The sequence below is a fragment of the Anoplolepis gracilipes genome, chromosome 1, assembly GCF_047496725.1.
Source record: "Anoplolepis gracilipes chromosome 1, ASM4749672v1, whole genome shotgun sequence".
NCBI lineage: Eukaryota > Metazoa > Arthropoda > Insecta > Hymenoptera > Formicidae > Anoplolepis > Anoplolepis gracilipes.
The window spans coordinates 17,066,280-17,089,261 of NC_132970.1; the positions used below are offsets into that span (position 1 = coordinate 17,066,280).

The window sequence follows — 22,982 nt, forward strand, 5'->3', positions numbered from 1 at the left end:
ATATATTTTTTTATAGATGTTTTTATATTTACATCATTATCATAATCATAACATCATAACATTTATATGTCATTACTCTTATTGTCAGTACTTTCTCTGGTAGACTAGCTCCGTAGCAATGTTCCTACTAGAACATTGAATAAAGAATATATGTTTTATTAAGAATACATATATGTTCTTTATTTAATGAATTAGAGATACCCAGAAACTTGCTTTGTGATGAAGTCCGATGAAATAACACCATATAATGCAGAAGGCCAAAGCTCACAGGTAACTATATTATATAAGTTAAATATATTTTATATATTAATTGTAATATATATATATATAATTATATATTTTTGTAATTAAATATTTTGCTATTTCTATATATAATATGTATAATATGAGCAGTATTATAATACAATTTTTTAATTGCAGACTTTACACAAGAATATAGGACCAATGATACAATCTCAGAGTGGTCCAAAATTTCTTGTAATCTTAACATTTGCATGCGAAGCTTTAATTGCATGTGTTAGACAGTTAAACATAATGGATGAGGAATGTGGCGATGGAAATTATGGAACTACACTTGCTCATAGTGCCAATGTCATAAAAGTAGCAATCAAGGTGGTACAGAGGATAAAACAAATGTGGTTTCAATGATAGTAATTATTTCATGTATTGCAGGAAGGCAGAATTTCAGCAACAAGACCTTCTATAGCATTTACACAAATAAGTCAAATTATTGAGAAAAAAATGGGTGGCTTAGAAAGTGGAATATACTCATTATTTTTTTATACTATTGCCAAGGTGAGACTGTCAATTTCTATTTATTTTTAAGACTGAATAAGGAAAGCTTGAAAAATATTTTAGAGTTTTCTTAAATTTCAAGATGATGAGCAATTAACTGCAAACATGTGGTTAATTGTCTTAACATCCGCAAACGAGGTGATATCTGAAGTCAGTGGAACATTAATCGGTGAACGAAGTATGTTAAATGCTTTGATACCTGCGCAACATAAATTAAGAGATGCGCTGAATTCGGGATTAAGCCCTATCAATGCATTCGGAGAAGCTGTTCAAGCTGCTGAAACTTCTGCTATGCAAACTGTGCATATGTCAAAATTGCATCCTATTGATTCTACAAATTGCAAGGTACTATTTAACAGTAACATGTTATACACATCATGATATTAACTTACAATTAGATACTGTATAAAATTATAATTTATACATTATATATAGACGTTCAAGTATCCAGATCCTAGAGCACATGCTGTAGGTATATGGATGAGGGCTGCTTATGAAGGTTTCAAATTAAAATTTGGTTGTGAATTCAATGTATAATAAGGAAAAAATAAAATATCTTTTTCTGTCTTTAATACATTCACATACATGGTTTTTTATCCTAATAAGTTTATTTATAAGAATTATAATATATTGTAACTGACATCTGGCCTCTATGAGATCATTTTGACATATGTCAAGCACCTTTCCATTGGCAACCCAATGTGCAATTGTGTAAATTTAGTTTGCATATGTGTAGTATGTGTACATATACACGTATATATGTGTTGTGTGTGTGTGTGTATATATATATATATATTCTCTTCATCTTGAGCCAATGTCGAGATTAGCTATCATAATGTCACGTGTCTCTGTGTCGACTTCATTTTTGTTTTATCACGTGAAAAGGATGAAAAAAATTAACTTTGTGGAAAAGTTTTGTTGAACATTCTATGAGCAAACAGGTGATGGGATTATGTGTTATAAAAATGTCTTAGTTAAGGTTATGTCAGAAATTGTTACAGGTTTTTTATAAATTATATGCAAATTGATTTAAATTTGTGAATTTGTAAGCTCATTTTGATCTCTAATTCGCAATAAAATTTAGGATAAAATTTCATTATTTTATGTACCATGTATTTAAAGATATATTCTGATATAACGTTTCTATTTCATTTGATTCTAATTATTTAAATGTCCTTGTAAATACAATTCTATCATAAATTACAAATTATCTAAAGTAATCTAACATATCACAATTATAATCATATTCAATTAACACATATGTTTATATGGATCATATTATTCTCTGGAAATATTATTCTTGTGAGACTGTATGATAGTTACATATATATTTAGGGAATATAATAATTATATTTCATATATTATATATTAAAAAAATATATATATACATATATATCATTCTTTGTAATAAATACATAATTATTTTATTATTTTAATATTATAAATGCTCAGTGAAGATAATTCAGTATACATACTTATGTGGGATATAATTTTAGGCTGTGCAATCTGTAAATCAATAACTTAAGACCATGGAATTATAATACTGTGGATTTTTCATTTCATATAAATAAAAAGAATTCACAGAAACCCTTGTGTCTTTTAAAAGCAATGAATGCTGCAATTGCATTGTGCACCTTTTGTGAAATGCATGGACCTAAAGTGATATTTACTACACAAACGTATCGTAACTATGATACACAAAACGTAGAAAAATTGAAATTTTATGGACCCAAAGAAGTGTTAAGACAGAGCCATAATTCTTTGGAGGATGTACAGGATGAGTGCGAAGGCTGCCAAAGTATCAGAAATATTAAATATTTGAGTAATGAACATGAAACAAGGACATCTTTCCTATCTGCTCAGCAATCATTGATGCAAGATATTGGAAATTTGTTAAAACATGCTTGCATTAGGTACAATAATTATATTCAGTTAATAAAATATAAAATATATAGTTTTAAAGTTATATTAAGAATTATTACATAAATTATATATCAGAAATTTATTATGAATCATAAATCACAAATTTAATTTTATTATAGTTTTTTTTATCTGATTTATTAAATATATTATTTAATATATATAATACTTCAGAATTTTTTTTTCATTACTGTCAAATTCTTTTTTCAAGGAGTCTAAGCTGCGAAGTGCATCCTGGTAAAGAAGGTGTTTGCTACTTTGGAGATGAGTACAGGGGGCATGTTTTAAGTCATACTTTTACATTGAAAGATGCCCAGGTGAATTATGCAACGAAAAAGCATGTTTGGTAGTTATTACAACAAATTTTTCAAATCATGTCATTATTTAAATATATTAGAGCTTAACATCTTGTTATAATATTATGCAATTTTTTTTATATTTATTGGTACATATTTCTTTAATAGGCAAGAGGATTCAGAAGATGGTGTAGTTTTATTGTTTTCATGAGAGATAAGCAATTCTTGTTGAACATGTGGCCATTTTTAATCGACAATTTAAAAGAAGTAATTAAAGAACTGCAAGATTTTGCTGAGAAAAGATATAATGCGGAAGAAGCAGAATGTCCACAGAGAGCAATGAGGCTAACAACGGCAAATAGTGGAGCAGGTTGTCATGGTCCTACAACTAAACAATCCAGAACACTTACTGATATAACAAATGAGAAGCATGTTTTTGTAAGGTAACTTATTATGTTTATATTATATATAAATTGATATAAAAAAAATATATATAGACACAAAAATAATATTATTTTTTTGATCATCTTGCATAATGAATCTGTTTCAGAATTCACATGTGGTTAGTATGGATTCTTAGTGCTGGAGCAAGGCATTTCATAGAAATTTTCCCAATGAGTTTATTAGATAATGAACTTGATTATAATTTCGAACATCAAATTGGTTAGCAATTATAATTATATAATTATCTACGATAATATAATTGATATTATAAAAAAATATATTCTTTTAATGCGAAATTATAATTAATATTGCAAATATATGTTAATATCCGAAATAATTTGCAGAAACTGAAGAAAACTTTACTTTAGTAAACGCAAAATTGCCAATAAATTTAAATCTTAATTCGGACGAATCGGAACTTTTGCCAGAATTTGCTGAAATCGCGGAAAAATCTACTACCGTTATTTTACGAGATCTGAAACAAGTATTGGGAAAGGATCAATTTAGACAGCTGTTGTATTCCTGTCTAACTGGTGTGCAAGTCCTAGTGAGAGGCCCGAAAATTCAAAGATTGGAATCTTTATACGGACTTAGCAGTCTTATACCAAGAGCATGTCGAAGGGTAAAAACAAAAACATCGGAATACATGGATCCCGATACGTGTAACTTTATCGGTATCGTATTATTGTAGAAAAAATAATTACAAACATGATTATTAGAAAAAATTTTATAACAATATGTATGTATAATATTAAAATCTTTAGGTGTAGATGCCTCGGTAGCGATTCCTTTACCTTGTGCAAGTGTGTGCAGGCTCGATATAATACTCAATGAACACAAACTCGAAAACTCAAAATCCCATATAGTTAAATGGACCGGTGCATTACCACCCAAATTACCGACCTTGTTAATAAAGATTGAAAAATCACTTGATAATGAAAAACTCGGAAATTCTGTTCTCAAAGCACACTTTGCAACTCTTTTGGAAGAATGGGCCAAGTATGAATTCATTTATCATTATGCAGAATGTTTCACAATTATATATAAAGAAAAAATTAATATATACATATATAATTTTTCTGATAAAGAATTCTAAGAGAATTAATAATTTTTAATATTATAATTCTCTAATATTAAAAATTAATGTGATTATCGAATGACAGAGTATTTTAATTGTATAAAGTTTTAATATCAAAAAAGCTACTATTTCTCTGTGGGATTGTATATACTATTTATATCTTAAAATATATATTATTTATTAAATTACTGAATGTTAACAACATTTTTATTATTATTGCAGTATTGCGAAAGTTGTTCACGCGATGCGCGGACGGGGTCATCGCGGTGATCTCTCTGGACTCATGCTCAGTTTAGGCGCTGGACCTCAAGATAAAAAATTACTGGATGCATGGTCTATGGGATTACCATCTAATCCAGCATAGTCTCATAAAAATTTAATGCATTCTTTGCACGCGTGTAGTATATTATATATATATTAGTATATTATATATATATATATATATATATATATATATATATATCATTGAATAATGTAATATTTATTGCAGATCGTATATTTCTCTATTCAGATTCCTCTTTTATCCGAGAGGAATGCTTACGTGTGTTCAAGGTTGTGCGTCTTTTTTTATTTATGATTTAGTTAAAACAACAAGAACTTTAAGTATCTTAGAAATTTATTAAAATGTTGCATAAATAATCGTATTTTTCGTATAGTATCATTTGTTTCAAAACAGATGTGACAGTTTAGAATACATTGTGAATGTTAATAAATCTCATGATAGTTCTGGAGGTGAGATGATGTTTCAAATTGTATAGTTTTGGATATATATATGTATTTGTTTATAATTTATTTATATGACATAAAAAGAATATGTTATTATGCGAGAATGTAATATATTCTACAAGCAAATTTGTTTGTGATTGTGTATGTGATGTTTTCTTGAATAAGAGTACTGAATTGATGTTGTCTGTTTGTAAAAAAGAAGTCTAGAATTTTGAATTGGTTTTGAATTCATTGAGTTCTATATCCATAGATATATATCTTTTTTTTTTTTTCTTGAAAGCTTCTACTTCCGAGAGTTATCTCACACACAATTACATCTAGATTTCATAGATATATATATCGTGACACGTTCGTTGACACGTAGACCTGAGACCCCCTTCTCTTTCCCTTCCCCCACCCCATACATATATAAATTCACGCAAGCGATGTGGAGACCGCAGTCAACTGTTAACTACAGTTGTGATAGTAGAATAAAAAGTGGGAGTGTGTACGAATTTCAATCATGAATACCGTTACTTGCATTGCACCGGTCAATATCGCAGTCATTAAATATTGTACGTATTTACAAATACACGTTTAATTATAAATAATTAATCTGCGATTAATTAATGTCTTCATAAAATATAAATTCACTACATTATACTTAGCCGTTTTGAAATTGTATTGTACAAAAGTATTTGCATTTGAATAACTATCAGCTAAAGCAGTTACAATGATAATATGGAAATGTCATTCCTCATACATACATGACCATTTTTTATTCATATATTTTTCAGAGTTAATGATTTTTTTAGATCTGTATGATTTTAGGGGGAAAGAGAGATGAATCTTTAATTTTACCAACTAATGATTCTATAAGTGCTACTTTAGACACGGATCAGGTAAATAATTTAAACTGCATAATCAAATTAGAATATTTTAAAGCTCTTACAATAGTAAGATATAACTTTTTCGTTTTATTTTTTTCATAGCTGCATGCAAAAACTAGTGTTATGATCAGCCTTGACTTCAAAGAAGATCGTATTTGGTTGAATGAGAAGTACATCGAGATATGATTTTCATTATATATAAATTATATTCATATTGTAATATATAAAAATTTGTATCTTTCAGGGAAGAAGATATAAAAAATCCAAGACTTCAAAATTGTTTGAAAGAAAGTAAGTTAATGCATAAAGAAAAGCTGTTATATTAAGATCTTTTTAAATTTTATTCTTTTTTTTCCAGTTAAGAAACGTTCACAACTACCTGGATATATGAATGATTGGAAGATTCACATCTGTTCAAAGAATAATTTCCCAACAGCTGCTGGTCTAGCTTCCAGTGCAGCAGGATATGCATGTCTTGCAGTAGCACTAGCCAAGCTTTATAAAGTAGAGGTATACAACTTCTATTTAATACATTACAGAAAAAATCATATTATATTATTAATATAAACATTTCTGTAGGGAGACATTAGTGTTATAGCACGTTCTGGTTCTGGTTCAGCTTGTCGTAGTATTATGGGTGGTTTTGTAAGATGGCACATGGGTCAAGACAAGTATGGAACAGACAGCATAGCAAAGCAAATTGTGCCTGCTTCTCATTGGCCGGAAATGAGGGTTTTAGTGTTAGTTGTAAGGGAAAAAATATTTCTGTGAAAATAAAAATTGATAAATGTTAAGGAACACTTAATACAACTTATAAATTACAAATTTGTAGGTAAATGATGAACAAAAAAAGGTCTCAAGTGCAATAGGTATGAAACGAAGTATAGAGACCTCTCAATTTCTGCAGTATAGGATAACACATACAGTTCCGGAAAGAACTAATAAAATGCAAGAGGCAATCGTCGAAAAGGATTTCAAAATTTTTGCCGAACTCACCATGAAGGATTCAAATCAGATGCACGCCGTGTGCCTGGATACATACCCTCCATGTGTTTATATGAACAATATCTCTCACAGTATCGTGAATCTTATACATTCCTATAATGATGCAGTTAATGATGTGAAAGTACGAAATATCTTTGTTATATTTTACTTATACTTTTCTGTCAATTATAACATAAAATAATTTGACTTATACACAAATTTTTAACAAAAAATTGCTAGGTTGCTTACACTTTTGACGCCGGGCCGAATGCTACATTATATTTATTAGAGAAGGATGTGTCAGCAGTGATGGGTATTCTGAATCATTTCTTTCCTCCTCTTGAAAATGTCACGATTGAATATAAAAGAGGATTATCTGTTGAAGAAATCAAACCTTCAAAAGTATGTATTTTGTGTACTGTGATCAGTTCAGAATATTAATCATTTGAATATACACTCATTATAATCATATTTCTGTACAGGATTTATTGGAGAAATTAAAGGTTCAAAAACATCCACTGGGACAACTTAAATACATAATATATACTAAAGTGGGAGATGGGCCTAAATATCTTGATAGTCCACAAGCTCATTTATTAGATAGTCAGGGTAATCCTATTAATTTTTCTTGATATATTTGATATATATTTTTGTTATCTACTATTCTAATAAGCAGAAATAAACAATTTATATTTCATTTAATTCTCTGTATTATTTTCACCCTCTGTTCAATCTTTGTATATACATATATATATATACACACACTTATATACATGTCACTATATGTGTATGTCACTGTCAAAATATGTATTTAATTTTAAATAACAATTTCCAAATTTTTTGCACAAACATTAATTACAAATTAAAATCATAAAATATTCTACATATATGAGATATACATTTTCGGACAAGTATAAAACAAATAAATGCATCTTTTTAATTTGACAGCGCGTAGCAAAGCGATATACCACGTGGCAATTGTCATATTAATGTCATTTTACGTAGTTTTACAATAATATATATTAATAATTAGTACATGCAACGTCATCATGCCAGCGTGCGTGATGACGTTTTATACAATCGGACTTCTTATCTCTTATCATATGACCCTCTTATGTTACGAAATCACAGTATAAGTACATACTGTGACGAAACCTCTTATCTTACGACAAAAAATCCTCTCGTGCTACGACCGCGAAAGGGGAATTATACCCCCACTCTCAAATTTTTGTCGTAGGAGAGATTTAAGGGGAAGCTTCTGGACTGAAAATGTCGTAGATAAGAGGTCCGACTGTATGTAGATGAGCCTATTCTGCGATAAAGAGTGAATTTACGGAAAAAAGCCATATACTATTCACAACTTCAATTTTATTCATAACATAATTGCGATGCATCATGACGATGCATAATGCAGATTTTGAAAAATCGACAGAGGAAATTTATATAAACTCTTAACCTCGTGGAAATACGTACTTATTTAATTTAATTTAGACGACTGGAAGAAAATATATAATAACTATAAGATTCAAGGGCATCAATCATGTCGCAAAAAACGAAGTTTGTGTTAGCTATTTGGGAGAAAGTGATAAACGGTAAAGGTTTTGATCGGTGTATGAAAAATGTAAGTATAAATTTCATTCACTCTATCAATATTATCTATATATATAATTAGATGTAATCTATACACCAATGACATTTATAATTCAGTTGTTTCCAAGTTGCATAATTTATATCCTAATTTACCTCGAATATGACTTTGAAACGATATACAAATTTTTATTGCTAGACTGAAATAATTATAAGATTTTTTTTTAAGTCACGTTTCTTTTTTATATAACTTACTATTATATCTTATCTTTCCTACTTGAGATATTACTATATTTGATCTTTTTAGCAGAATTCAGTGCAACTTTTTAATAACAAAAAAAAAAAGTTTGTTATGACTTTAGTCCTTTTTTTTCATTTATTCATAATTTGATCATTTTTAAGAAAAATTTTAAGAAATCTATGTTTAAATAAAATATAGATAGATGTTTACAATTGTAATTGTACTTTTATATAAAAAAATTTCTAACAACAATGATATGAGTGTGTTATTTATTTTTTAGCAGTATTGATATTATTATCTATAAATATATATATTTTTTTAAAAAGATACAAATACTCTCAGCTGACAATGGAAAATGCAAAGCACAATTTACTGTGGCCGAAGAACATTTAAATTCTGCTGGTTTTTTACATGGTGGTTTCACTAGTACTGCCATAGATGTTATATCAACGTGTGCTCTTATGTGTCATGGAACTGATAAACCTCCTGGAGCTTCTGTAGAACTGCACGTGACGTAAGAACCTAAATCTCAAAATATTTATTATAAATTTCTTTATTTCATTATATTTTAATTTTTTATTTATACATATACAATTAATATAATTGTAATGTTTTTCATACATTGATATTATTTTGTCAATATTTTGATTAATTAAATTTTTATTCTTGGCAGATATGTATGTATATATAGTCTAATTGTAAGATTAAATGTATATTGGTCGAAACTTAGAAATTGAAAAACATGAGAAATATAACTTGGTCATATTCATTAATACAAAACATGTACAAATGCTTATAATATACAGTAAAGTGATTAATGGCACAGGTTTCTGAAGGCTGCGTTTCCCGGTGAAGTAGTGACAATCGACGCTGAGACTATACGTGCTGGAAAGACCTTAGCGTTTCTTGCAGTAGAGCTTACGAAAAACGATGGTAAGGATGTCGTTGCCCGTGGACAACATACCAAGTATCTTGCGCCAGTTAAACAATAAAATTATTGAACACTAACTTGTTGATCTATCAATGTCTTAATAATATGTACATAATAAAAAGAATAGAATACATTATAATATTTCTATAGTCTAAAATGTATCTTCTTTTATCAAATTGTAAAAATCATTTAAGTTTTGTTGCGATTTGCGCACGATATAATTGCAACTTGATAATAGGAAATGGATTAAGAAACGATTGCTACATTGCTTCTATATGCAATGTATTTCTATATACAGTGTGTTTCTAATAAATGCACGAGAAAAATATATCAGAGACAAAAGCGCAAGAGAATTCGCAGTAGAAGAAGACTGAAAGCATGGGTATTTATGCGGATTACCTATTATCGTTTTTTGACGTCTTCTAGTAATGAACTAAACTTTTCTAGTCTGCGCAATAAGTCGTCAACCTGCCCTCGCAACATTGTAGCCTCTCTATCACTTTGCTTTAACATATTCTCCAAGTATTTCATTTTTTCGTTACAACTTAAAGATTCTACGTTCTTTACATTATCAGGCGCGAGATACTTTTCAGCCTCTCTGCGCACACGAGAAATCGTGTTGTCGCGATCCTCGCAATTGTCGCAGCAATCAGACCACGCGCTCAGATCCACGTAGGGAATCTCGTCACAGCTGACGAAGTCGTTGCGGCTCTCGGGCAGCAGGAACACATCAGGCTGCACGCGAGTGATGTTATCGCCGTTGTCGCACAGGATTCTGGCGAGCGACGTTTGCTGGATCTGCGCGAGTTGCTCCTCGCGAAAGACTCCAGGATTTTGATACCAAAATCGATCGCCATCCCGAGTGCGTCGGAATTGTTCCAGCAGAAGGCATTTAAATAACGGGCCGACTTTCGCGCCCGGCAATTGATCCTCCAGAATACCGCCGACCCAGACGTCTATGTTACCTGGGTGGCCGTACAATTCGCGTAGCTTCTGCCGCACTCGACCGCTGCTAATATCAGTAGCCAGATGCTCGAACGTCTCCGTGTACGACATGTTGCAGTAATCACGCCATTCCAGGTAACCGGGTAGCCCGTGATCCCGTCCCCGTTGAATATTCATCGCTGCCAAGTCCAACGCGACTGCATGCGCGCTGCGGAATAGCTGCTCGGTGAGCTCGACGTTGAGATTCTGTTCGGGTAACTTCAACTTCGCTGCGGTAGCGTACATACCGCGAATTAGAGGATCAACACCGCCTTCTTCCACCAGTCGCCAAGGCGCAAAGAAGGCGTCACGTAGGTCAAGAGCACCCTGAGGAATCGGCTGAAACGAGGCATTTAAGCGCTCCAGACGTGGCTGGATGAGCGAGTGACCAAAACGCAGAGCGGCGGTAGCGAAAACGTTAGATATACTGGCGTCGACATTGAGATCATAGCCGCGATAAGACAACAAAAAGTTGTCGATTGTCGGACCAAATATCCGCGGTAACCAATGCTGATAAGTAATATGCTGCATCTCAGCGCCAACAATACGTCTAGCCTCTTGATACAGTTTCTCGCCGTTCCAATGCGGATTCATTTCGCGTAATGTGCGAGCGATGCGGTTGTGCTCTCGTAGCCATATGGTGTGCATGGCCAACAAGCCGACTTGCTCGTTTGCGCGAATGTCACCGGCGACGAAGCAGTTGATCGAGCTCTCCAACGGATTCCTGCGACAGTCGACAAACTGTCCAGACGCGTATGGCAGCAAAGGCTTGTGACCGGGAATCGTAGGACCCTCTCGTAGTAATCCGTGATCCGTCGTGAGATCACGGAGGTCGCGCGCCACTTCATCATTGTAACCGTAAACCTGCGACGCGTCCAGGTAGCTGGTCAACTGATTTAGCTGTTCTCGTCGTGTCAGGCCACCCCACAAGATGCTGGTCGCGCCCGAGCCGCACACGGCGCTAGTTCTTATGAAGTCAATGCATCGTCTATTGTTGACCCGCGGATCACCCGGCGGCACCTCCATCGGGAAACAGGGCGCGGCATTGTCGCATGATTTCTTACAGTCAATCCCATCCCAGGACTCGCTCGATACCGACGGCAATGCGTGGTCAAGATCATGGTCTAAGAACTGGCCCCACTGCATCACCATATGGGTGATCTGATGATCGGACGTGATGTCGTGCGTAGATATCAAAGTGGTCGACACGAGACGCGCGGCTGGCTTTGGATAACCGTAGTATCGACGTTCCTTCTCCCAACCGACCGGTGTCGAGAAACCATTCTCATAGATGGGCTGCAGTACCCGACGGAATCCCGTGTGCGACGAGCCCCAAGTAGGATGACGTAGATTGTTGCAACTGCCGTCTATGGTGCGGTGCTTGCGGTGGAAACACCTGTTGGTGCAATTCTGCCGATGTCTATGACCGGTACATCCGGATAACTGTTCAATTTCTCTGACCTTGAAAAGGGAAACGAGATCTTAGATTAATGATTAGGCTGTAACTTGATGCACAAGATTCTATCTGTTTGTTTTTACCTGCTCGTGTGTCAAAATCTCCTCGTAATGAAATTCATCGGTCACGTTCGCTCTAGCACCAGCATTCACCATACGTCGAATGTTGACGAGGGTCCTCTCGAAGAGTTCCGCAGGTCTGGCAGCTGCGCGACTGAAGGCATTCGGGAATCGTGCTAACTGAAATGGATTGACGTGTTTGGATGAACCGTCGGGATTGAATAAGGATAACAACGTTTTATTGATGGCACGATCAATCTCCATGGTGGCGCTCTGGAAAGCTCGAATGACAAGTGTATCTGCCGCACCGGGTTGCCGAACACGTATCAGAGCATCGGCAGTCGCGCGACCGTAATCGTTTATGGCTGAACACTCATATCTGCAAAAAGTAATGCAGTTATTGAACAAGAGGCTTATATCAAAGGAATGTGTCTTAATATTTATTTTTATTATTTAAGATTAGAGATTGCGTTAGAAATTGCTTACAGTCATCAATCTCCGATCTGAGATTAATGACTAGCAATTGACGATTAAACTTATTACATTACTCCAATCTCACCTGCCGCTATCTTCCGGAATCACGTTGAAAATGAGAAGACTCCCGCCGCGCGTGATCTTAATCCTGTTGCCTTCGAGCGCGCTACCGTCCTTCTTCCATTGTATCACCGGCCTCGGCCTGCCCTCGGCCCGACATGGTATCTCGATTATGGCATCCGGTTCCGCTTCCATGTCTTGCGGCTTGAAGATCAGTCGAGGTGCAGTGAAGTCGATAACATGTAAATCCGCGAAGAGAACCACACTTTTGTCGATGCTTTTAAGATGACATTGATATTTGCCCGCGTCAGTTTCCTTAACCGCGAGGATGCGCAGCGTGCTATCGTCGTTCTCGAGCGAGATTCTGTCGCCGAACGGGATCGGTCGGTTGTCTCGAAGCCAACGGATATTGGGCTTGAGCTTGCCCAGCACTCGGCAAGAGAAGGTCACGTTGGTGCCAGCGGTTACGTTCTGCGATTCCGGCTTCTCGGCGAATACTAAACGGGACGCTGCCGTGATCACCGCCCTCGCCTTCCTCGACTTGGTCGAGCCCATATCGCTGCTTGCCACGCACTCGTACACCCCGGTGTCTTGCTCAGTCATGTCGGTGATCACCAGACTGCCGTCCTCCCGGATCACATACTTCTCGCCGTCCTCGCGGATCTCGTACTCCTCGCTGTCATCATCGTCCTCCTCCGAGTATCTCCATCTGTCTTTCATCCATTTGATCTTCGGTGTCGGATCGCCCGTTACTCGACACGTTAACGTCATCGTCTCGCCAAATCGCACCACAGTATCTTCCGGTCCTTCTATTATGCGCGGTTTAGCTATAGAAACATTAAATAAATAAATTAATATATTATATTATTTATATTTTATTCGCGTTACTCTCGGTTCCTAATTCGTTATTATTTTATTCCACATTATCAAAAATTCAAGAAATAAAAAAAAAACAGATAAAGATCTGAATCTTTAATCTTTAAAAGGCAAATGTGGTGATTATGATCATCTTGTAATGAAAAATATTCTTCGGGGAAAAATCTTGAGAAAAATACAAACGAGATACAAAATCTATCCTTCAGTCCTTGCATAATATTTAGCTGCGTGTAATTATTTTTTTCTTAAAAATAAGAGACCTGCAAAAAATGTATGCTAATGTAGTTTCGGACTATCATTCCGTCGATTCGATGAGGAGACCTAGTTTTAAAATTGGTCAACGACAACCGATCGAATGAAAGCCAACCTTCCGATGAAGGATCACGCGACAGACACCGCGAATTATGTTAGCGGCAGGCGTCATCACGCGATGTCATGCCCGCAGCACCAGCGTGTGACCGCAAATGATGTCAACGACCGCGGCGACATAATCGTCAAGCTGACAGCTTACAACAGCAATAATATCGAAATCCTATGAGACGTAAATGATAACAGATACAGTACACAAAAGTGTTTACAACAGAGTGGAAATAGCATGCGAAGGAGAGAGGAGGCTGGAGCCTTGGCTTTTACTCAACTGCAATGAAAGTCCTCGGGCAACATGGTCGTTAGGGAACGACCCTTCATCCTGTGGGGGGATTGGCAAATCGCTGCCACCTCCGTAGACCTGCCCCGCGTGCGTTCCACCAGCCAGACCAGATTGCAGTCGCAGACGAGAGCGTTGCTGTCGAGACGCAGCCGCGTCATCGGGCCGACGTTGACGAACGCGTCGGCCGGTAGCTGGTGCAGCTTGTTGTTGTGCAGAAACAGACGCTCCAGCGCCGGCAGATCGTTGAACGTGCCGGCGCGTATCTCTCGCAGATGGTTGTGATGCAGATACAGCTGCTCGAGCCGTGGCAGCCGAGCGAACGCGCCCGGCGCCACATATTCGATCCGATTTTTGTACAAGTAGAGCACCCGTAGATTCGACGCGCCCTCGAAAGCGCCCGCGGCCAGTCGTCGGATGTGGTTGTCGTTCAGCAGCAGGGTGTGCAGCTTGTCGAGACCGCGAAACGTCCCAGGCCGCACCTCCGTGATGCTATTAAACCGCAGATCCCTGGAAAAAGATTTTTTTTTTTTTTAAGTTTCAACGATTCGTGAAAAAGAGATTTTGCAAAAAAAAAAAAAAAAAAAAAAAAAAACCTGCTAATGGCAGATTCTTGAGATCATTTGGAGACGATTTTTCCTCAGCGAAAATGTCGAGGCATCAATAATTTCCGACTTATAAGCGATGGAAGAAAAAGGCGCTTTTCGCAAACTAAACTTTTTGAAGTTAAAAAATTACCGAAACTTAATTACAAAGATATATATATATATATATATATATATATATATATATATAATGATAAAAATTGGAAACTTGCAAAAAAATTGATGACGTCTCTCGATATTTTCGCTGAGGAAAACTCGACTCCAAATCATCTCAAGAATCTGCCATTAACAGGTTTTTCATCAATTACCGGACACCCTGTATATTATTATTAAAATATTTTCGTACGTGTCAAAAGAGAAAAAAACTTGAAGCAAGAATGGAGTAAACACGATCGATTATAACAATAAATCACATCCTTACACGATTATGTGTGGGAAAACCACGCATATATGTATATATATACAATATCCCGGATTTAGAATTCAGGCGGTTACGTTAAGATGACCGCATTCTGCGCTACATGTGGGATTTATAGATAGATTGAAATAAAATTTTTTTTTGCATGGGCGAGAATACCGTAATTATGAACCCGCTAACCGCCCACCCGCCAAGTAGAATGGACGAATAAAGCGAATGCTTTTCTCGGGTGTAGAACGGGATAAGTAACATAGTCGTCATTTTTCTCGATAGATAAATAGCATATTAATTACGGCGAATAGGAGTAATAAATTATATTAGCGGAACTCAAACCTACGCGAATCTGCTTACTATATATTATACAAAGATCATTAAAATCGCTGAAATAAAATATGGTCTTATTAATGGTACTTCGAAGGATAATTCAACGTTATAATAATAGATACGCGATGTCGACAAGGAAATCAAATGCGAGTATGCTGATTTATAAGATTCAGAAATTCATCAAGCTCGCAAAGAGCGTGTTGCGTAATTATTACATACTTCGCTCGCCGCAACAAAGATGTTCCGTTCATTATAAGGCTCTTAATTAACAATTATATTCGGCCCGTCGCACATTACTTCCTTTCTAAATTATGGCCTCGAGAATTATTCCCGCGCTCGACCCGACGGTATTTCAATTCGCCTTATCATACCAGCGAATCGCCGGCGTGAGCGCGTGTTCCGCGAAAAAAGTGGAAGAAGTCCCCGACATCTAACTAGCGTAAATTGCCCGCAATGCGATATCCTTGTGCTTTTTCATTCAAATTACACGCGAGCATTAATTCAAAGTGTCAATCATATGGCAATTAATGTAAACATTTTTATATTACGTTTTAACGTTCTAAACGTTTAAACAAATTTCCATTTATCAGACGTTTCAGCAAATTGCAACGCCAATCGACGTCAATAAATTATAGCGTCGTTTCATGTCAAAGAAAGTAATTCCAGTTCCCCCGTTTCTTCAATGCGAAAAATTACTCCTCGTAATGATATAATATGATATAACTACTTCTCACGGTAATTCTTTTAAACACCTTAAACATAGCCTTCATAAAATGTCATGTTAATGTTGACAGCGAAATTTTCAATGTAAAGTATCTAAATATATCTTTATCCGATAAACAACAGAGGTAGAAAAATCTAAAATTATCGAGAAATATATTTAGATCGTATTAAAAATGAGAACAAATTAAATTAATATATCTTATTAATTAATTTAAATGATAAAAATGCATCTTTCTTTAGCAGATTTGTTTTAAAAGAAGCGGAATTGTTGAGTTTATGTTTTTCTCTTTAATTTCTCACACGTACAAATATATTTCTGTATTATATTATTTATAGGGCCAGCCATTAGCGTGCTTCCCCTTTGATTTTTCTTTATCATAGAAATATGTGTGCATGTCAGTATGTATATAAATATCGGCGGTTCATTCATTTAATGCGGTGTGATCGAAGGCTCGAATTAATAACTGCAAATCACGCGAGCGAATTAATGACGTTAATAATGGCGGGTAGAAAATATAATGAAAACAGTTTCGGGAAGAGCATTTGATCTCTTTATTTTTTTTTGCATATGTTCCGCAACCGCATGTCTCAGATCTCGTCGAAATCGTGGGGCTGTCGTTCGATTCATCGAAATGTACGAATATCTAAAATTATAACGATGACACACAATCTGTCCTGTCTTGTATAATGAGAATCTAGAATGTCTACTTAAATTTTGTATAAAAATTCTCTGAAAATTTCATTCTAGATTTTTGTGTTCAAAATTCCAAGCAAAGAAATTTTTTAGAGATTTTTTTTAGATGCAATTTTCTAAAGAAAGTTTTTTTATTGTGTACATCTAATACTTTTTATTAATACAAAAAAAAAAAAAAAAAAAAAAAAAAAGAAAATAAAAAGCCACTTATGCTAGATTTGAAAATGTACTAAAAAAACTGACAGAGAGATTGAATAACTTTTGTAAGATGAATACATTTTTTATCTGCTTGACATTTCTATTTTTTATCACTAAAAATTACAATAAAAAATATGTACTGCATATTCGATATTTTCTTAAGATATATATACATACACACACATATATATATATATATATATATATTAAATAAGTATAAGTAAATATATAGATAAATAAATATATGTATAAAATAAAACAAACTTAGCTAATTAATGGATTGTCGATTTATTTAAAATATAAGAACAAAATTATTTAAAAGAGAATTATTTCTTTTTTTAAATTCGCTGAGCTTTAATAAAGTTCCCCGAAAATTTCCTGATTTTTTCAGGTATAAATAATCTCTGAAAATTTCAGATTTTGCATATTTTTTCAAGGATACTCTGAAATTTACACTCTCTGATGTGTAAACATCTCTCTTTTGACGCAGTCAAAAGTCTTCGCATGAATTCATACAAAAATAGAAGTTTTAGATGACACTAATGTATTATTTACATATTAAAATAAAAGTAAGTACATGAATATCATTCAAAATAAGCAAATAAGGAAATGCGTAGATTATATGTAATAACTTTTATATAAACTATTATAAATAATAACTTTTTCAACTTTTTATAGCAGAGAGAAATTTTTAAATATCTGTTGAAATATTGAGAACCACTGATATATAATGCGCCCTGTGCATTGTGCATTTAATCGAATTCAGGTAATTACATATAATATATCGATATCGAACATTAGAGCGCGGCTAGTTTAAGTGGGCGCATAATTTCTGACCTGTTTTGCAAGACGGTCGCAATTTTTTGTGCGTGCTAAAAATTTTAACATGTAATCAAAGATTATGGCAAAGCATGTACGAGGGATGATGTCTCGTCGGTTATCGAGATATCACGCGCCGGACAAGTATATATTTAATCAACGAAGAAACGCTTATTCCCGAAAGACAGATACTTAAAGATACTCGAGACTACGCATTCATAATTATGGTATTCTATCCAATCATTGAGCGACCGCGGACGATCGTCTATTTCTCGTAATTTTAAATGATCGCACACAAGTAATTATTCATAAAGCGCGATATACGCAGCGAGGATTTAACGGTAAAACCGGATATGTTAGAAAACTCTGTCAAACGCAAATATCGTAATTTTCGTAATAATCGTAATTTTTCATTATGCAATCAGAGATAGAAAAAGAGAGAGAAAAGATTAAATAAAATCTCTGAGAAAGAGAGAGAGAAATAATAAAACAAATAAAGATCCAACTCTGTAGTTTGATGTAATGCATCGTTGAAATCACATTTTGAATTATTGCATATTGTCGAGAGATATAATTACGATAACACTTGACTCACATCGTTTGACATCGCTTACGCTACGCTCGGCGTTTCTTTGTATCTCTGAATCTCTTGTGCAATGGTCACGCGATGACCGAGCCTACGAACTTTTTCACGCGTATCATTACCCATGCAGTCTCTTTGGCATTAAAATTGCCGGAGTAAACATATCGAACTCATTTATTCATAATTTCTCAATAACAGTTGGAAGGTCCCTTTACTCGCGTTCGCCTAAACATTGCTTGAATTCATAGTGCATAGGGAACTGCAGTCGGATAACTAATTCGTTACAAAAATAGCAGAAAGAATAATATAAATTATTATGAGCACATTTATATACAATATAGAGCCCGACTCAAGGAGAAAGGACTTAACGCCGGAGAACTCTCCTTTCTTTAGCGTTGCAAACGTGTGACTCATGTCCTAATATATACGTATTATAATCTTTAGGGATCGTATCGTTTACTTGTTCTTTATTTCAACAAAATTTCGTCAACATCGCACGAGTAATCACCGAATTAATCAGCAAGTTATCTCGAACTCGAAAATATGTATGTATATATCGTCGAACGCTTTCTGCCATTATATGCATTCTTTTTTTAAGAAAAATTAATTGAAAATAGTCATCATTAAAAAAAATAAAATTATATCAATTATTCTTTCTGAACTTACTATTTTTAGATACTAATTATTTTTAAATACTAAGATTGCGAAAAAAATAGAATAAAACTTTGTTTATATATGTATATATGGAATATATAATGAACTATTTACCAAATAAAATTGTGCTGCAATAAAAAAATTAAAATTATTTTTTATCTTAATAACGCAGACAAGAGAAAAGTATTATTTAAACAAAGCAAATTAAACGCAAGCAATTCTAAATAAGCTCTAGCCACATTATGTCTTGTGATTCCACAATGCAATTGCAAGGTTACAATGATCTGTGTTATCTAATGGAGACTAGGTCATGGCTAAAAAAATCCCTATTAAGTATAATTGTTTAAAAACATACTACTTAAATTTAAAAAATAATTAGACAAATATAGCAAAAATATAGTAAAGTTAGAATAAATAATAGCAATTGTTAATGTAAAAAAAAAGTAACATATCTTACTTTTAAGACAAATAAATTGCAACGTTATTAAATTGCTCGTTGACAATACTATATTTAAATTCCTTTATATAAATGAAAGAAAGAGAGATACGATGATATGATACATCGTTTCGAAGTCACATTAAGACAAACGAAACTTAATAACGTATATCCATTACTGATTCACAGAATCGTAAACTGATTTGCCGACATATTACTCCGTGTTTGTCTGAGAGATTTTGCGCAACAAAAATGATAAAGAGTTCTTCATACAGATTATCGCCGGTATTTTCTTTTTTTCTCCAACGAGACCAACCGTTGAAATTTATAGATACCTATGCGGTATCAATGACAGATATCGGAACTCGAGCTAAATTGGGGTGAAATGATAAAATAGTCGGTCGTCCCTACACGTCAAGATAACAAGCGTGTTATCGCTTTCTTTAATTCAAATGTTAAATATTTTTTCGGGATACTTGCGTGTGTTTCACGCAAAGTAGAGGAACGATTGCCACAACGAGGCCGGTTCGGTATATCATCCTTATTTCCATCGGAAAGACACGTTTGTTGATAACGTTGACGGTACTACGTGTTTCTTTGAGTCGAACAAAAACAATGCAAAGTTAAATAGACATAGGATCGTATGTTACAGCTCTATATAGTGCTTTATTGTTCAAAATGTACTTAATTTTGTTGCATTTTTAATTAAACTTTTTCTTTCGATTTATATGTATTATTCTTAAATGCTTATAACATTTAATAACATATGTTAATTTTAGCAATATTTAATTAGTCGATATGTATAAAAATAAAATTTGATATGTGTATATATATGTGTGTGTGTAAATATATAATAGATCCCCAATATATTTCAATCCAAAATGTAAATTAAAATATATAATTTAATATATTATAATAAAAATATAATTTAAATATATATTATTTATATTACGATATCAGAAAATATTAAAATTAGCGTGCGTCAGATTAAGTAAATTTAGCTTTGTATTGAGATCGCGTTGCTTTACTGCATTCTCGTTTATTCCTTTCTCCGAAGTTCCACTTTAGCATTGCATCGTAACTTATATATAGTTTTAAGCGCGATTTTCTGTTTCTTTTTATTGATTCACTCTCGAATTAATAAAAAGACTTTATTAACTAAATGTGGTTATAAATTATTTTTATCAATTATTACAATCAACTTTATTCTAAACCTACGATGCATCTCAATTGTAGATAATTGTTACACAGATTGATTGCTATGCAATTGTTACGGCTCTTATCATGATTATCTTATAATACAATCAATTCCTTAAACAAGTTTATACCACTAGAATATACAATGTTATCTTTCTTGTTGAATATTGCGAAAAGAACGAATGCATTCTCTACTGAAAGCGCTGTGTCAGTCTGGATCTTCTTAACTGGGATGATTATACATCTCGATTATACATCTCTCCCATAAGCGAATATGCATCTATATAACATACTTTCTCTTGACCTTTTATCATACTTGTACCCTAATATTAATTGCACCGTTTATCAAGCAGCGATTATTATGCATTTTTGTGTAATAAAGCTTTCACATATATGTGAGGAAAATACATATTTCCCTCACATGTATTATAGAATATATCTATGATTATTAACTGTAGCGTCAAACGAAACAATTTATTAATCATTAAAATAAGAAAAATAAAAACCCGACATGCAGAATAATTTAGAAATTTTTTTTGCCATTAAAATCTTATCTTCAATGACAGGCGTAACGCTTATGGATCTCGACAAGGTATCGTAAAACGATCGAGATTTTCGAATCGAAAAAAATCGCGACAAGTGAGACAATGATGGATTCGCATAGAGAACAAAAAGGGTGGTGGAACTCACAGAACGGTGGTGTTGGTAGGCACCCGCGGCATCTGGCTCAGCTTTTGGAACATGCATCGCACATGCATCATAAAGCACACGCATTTCTGCGGGCATTCTGTCGCAGTCTGCGTAGAGGAGTCCGCCGCTAACAGGAGCAGCGGGGCCAGCTGCAGCCAAACCAAGAGGTCCCCGAGCAGCCTCATGTCCCTCGTTTAATCGCGATGACTCTCGCACAGCGTATCCCAGAAAAACAGCCTCTCGCCGCGGCACCACGTGGAGTTCATCGGACGGTCGCGCGCGCGCCCGCGCGTGTACTCACGCGCTCTCTCGGGTACTTTCACCGCGATCGCAGGGAGATCAATGAGAGAGAAAGAGAGAATCCGGTCGGCTCGGGATACTCGATATAATACACACCGGTCGGCACTCGCGTTCCGCGAGTTCAGCGGAGGACAGAGGAGCCGGGAAGATGGAGAGGAAGAGACCACGGCCGCCGCGATCGTCCCGTTCAATTCCCGCGCGGCGGCAGCCACTATACTGTAGCTCTACGCGGCTCCTACTCGCGCCTGGACCCCGGGACCCCGCATCGCGCCAGCGGGTCCATCGAGAATCGAGACCCGAGACCCGAGACCCGCACGTTGCGCGGGAGAAATACAAAAGGTTCCTCCCCAAGAGCACACGCACACGCGGGGGACTCTCGCTCTCTCCTCTCTCCGCACCTTCCCGCCGCGCGTCCCTTCCTCTCCGGCTCCGGCGGCTTCTCGCACCGGAGAGGAAGAGGCCACGCACTACGAAGCGGAGAGCAGCGAGCGTGCATCGTATGTAAAGTCTATAAGGGTATACCTATCTCACTCGCGACATTTCCATACTAACGATGGTTACCGCCGGCACCGACGCGACTTTGATAGTATAAAAAAAAAAAAAAAAAAAGAGCCAACGTGTGCGAGAGCCTATGATAAGAGAGGGAAAGAGCGCCGAGAATTGTGTATTGCACCAATCATATCTTGACGTAGCCTAACTAGCTCTGTAAAGATAACAGTATTTAATTGAATCGACTGTTTGGCGACTGTCGAGGCGATCTAGTTTATAAATAGCGCTGCGAAACAGATACTTACATCGAGCTGTTAAGATTTTGTAGAATTTTATTACGAGTCTCGCAGTATGATAAACTGAGATCCGGATTAGTCTTCCGTAGATATATATAATCGAGCCCATTTCTTCATTCCGTCTGAATCC

At 35.0% G+C, this 22,982-nt stretch overlaps 4 protein-coding genes across 4 annotated transcripts; 3 read left to right on the forward strand and 1 right to left on the reverse strand.

The window, feature by feature from the left end:
• The first annotated feature begins 16 nt into the window (after positions 1-16).
• Bhd (folliculin) lies at positions 17-6,136 on the forward strand. The gene is made up of 14 exons (XM_072901555.1): positions 17-270; positions 421-612; positions 673-795; positions 859-1,135; positions 1,247-1,294; positions 2,531-2,532; positions 2,563-2,708; positions 2,927-3,032; positions 3,180-3,454; positions 3,562-3,674; positions 3,800-4,129; positions 4,220-4,454; positions 4,756-5,265; positions 6,054-6,136. The coding sequence occupies exons 1-13, from the start codon at positions 220-222 to the stop codon at positions 4,895-4,897; spliced, it is 2,040 nt and encodes a 679-aa protein (XP_072757656.1). The 5' UTR covers positions 17-219; the 3' UTR covers positions 4,898-5,265; positions 6,054-6,136.
• Mvd (mevalonate diphosphate decarboxylase) lies at positions 5,299-7,814 on the forward strand. The gene is made up of 9 exons (XM_072901502.1): positions 5,299-5,813; positions 6,070-6,140; positions 6,231-6,298; positions 6,373-6,419; positions 6,487-6,638; positions 6,708-6,875; positions 6,961-7,254; positions 7,353-7,514; positions 7,595-7,814. The coding sequence occupies exons 1-9, from the start codon at positions 5,762-5,764 to the stop codon at positions 7,742-7,744; spliced, it is 1,164 nt and encodes a 387-aa protein (XP_072757603.1). The 5' UTR covers positions 5,299-5,761; the 3' UTR covers positions 7,745-7,814.
• A 540-nt stretch (positions 7,815-8,354) lies between these two features.
• On the forward strand, positions 8,355-10,020 carry LOC140670789 (acyl-coenzyme A thioesterase 13). Its single transcript, XM_072901544.1, has 3 exons — positions 8,355-8,733; positions 9,267-9,454; positions 9,767-10,020. Exons 1-3 carry the CDS (start codon positions 8,653-8,655, stop codon positions 9,930-9,932), a joined length of 435 nt encoding a protein of 144 aa, XP_072757645.1. The 5' UTR covers positions 8,355-8,652; the 3' UTR covers positions 9,933-10,020.
• Positions 10,021-10,102: 82 nt separating this feature from the next.
• Pxn (Peroxidasin) lies at positions 10,103-22,602 on the reverse strand. Its single transcript, XM_072901470.1, has 5 exons — positions 21,768-22,602; positions 14,419-14,936; positions 12,930-13,731; positions 12,395-12,749; positions 10,103-12,316 (listed from the first exon to the last, which is right to left on the reverse strand). Exons 1-5 carry the CDS (start codon positions 21,950-21,952, stop codon positions 10,274-10,276), a joined length of 3,903 nt encoding a protein of 1,300 aa, XP_072757571.1. The 5' UTR covers positions 21,953-22,602; the 3' UTR covers positions 10,103-10,273.
• Between the last annotated feature and the right edge of the window lie 380 nt (positions 22,603-22,982).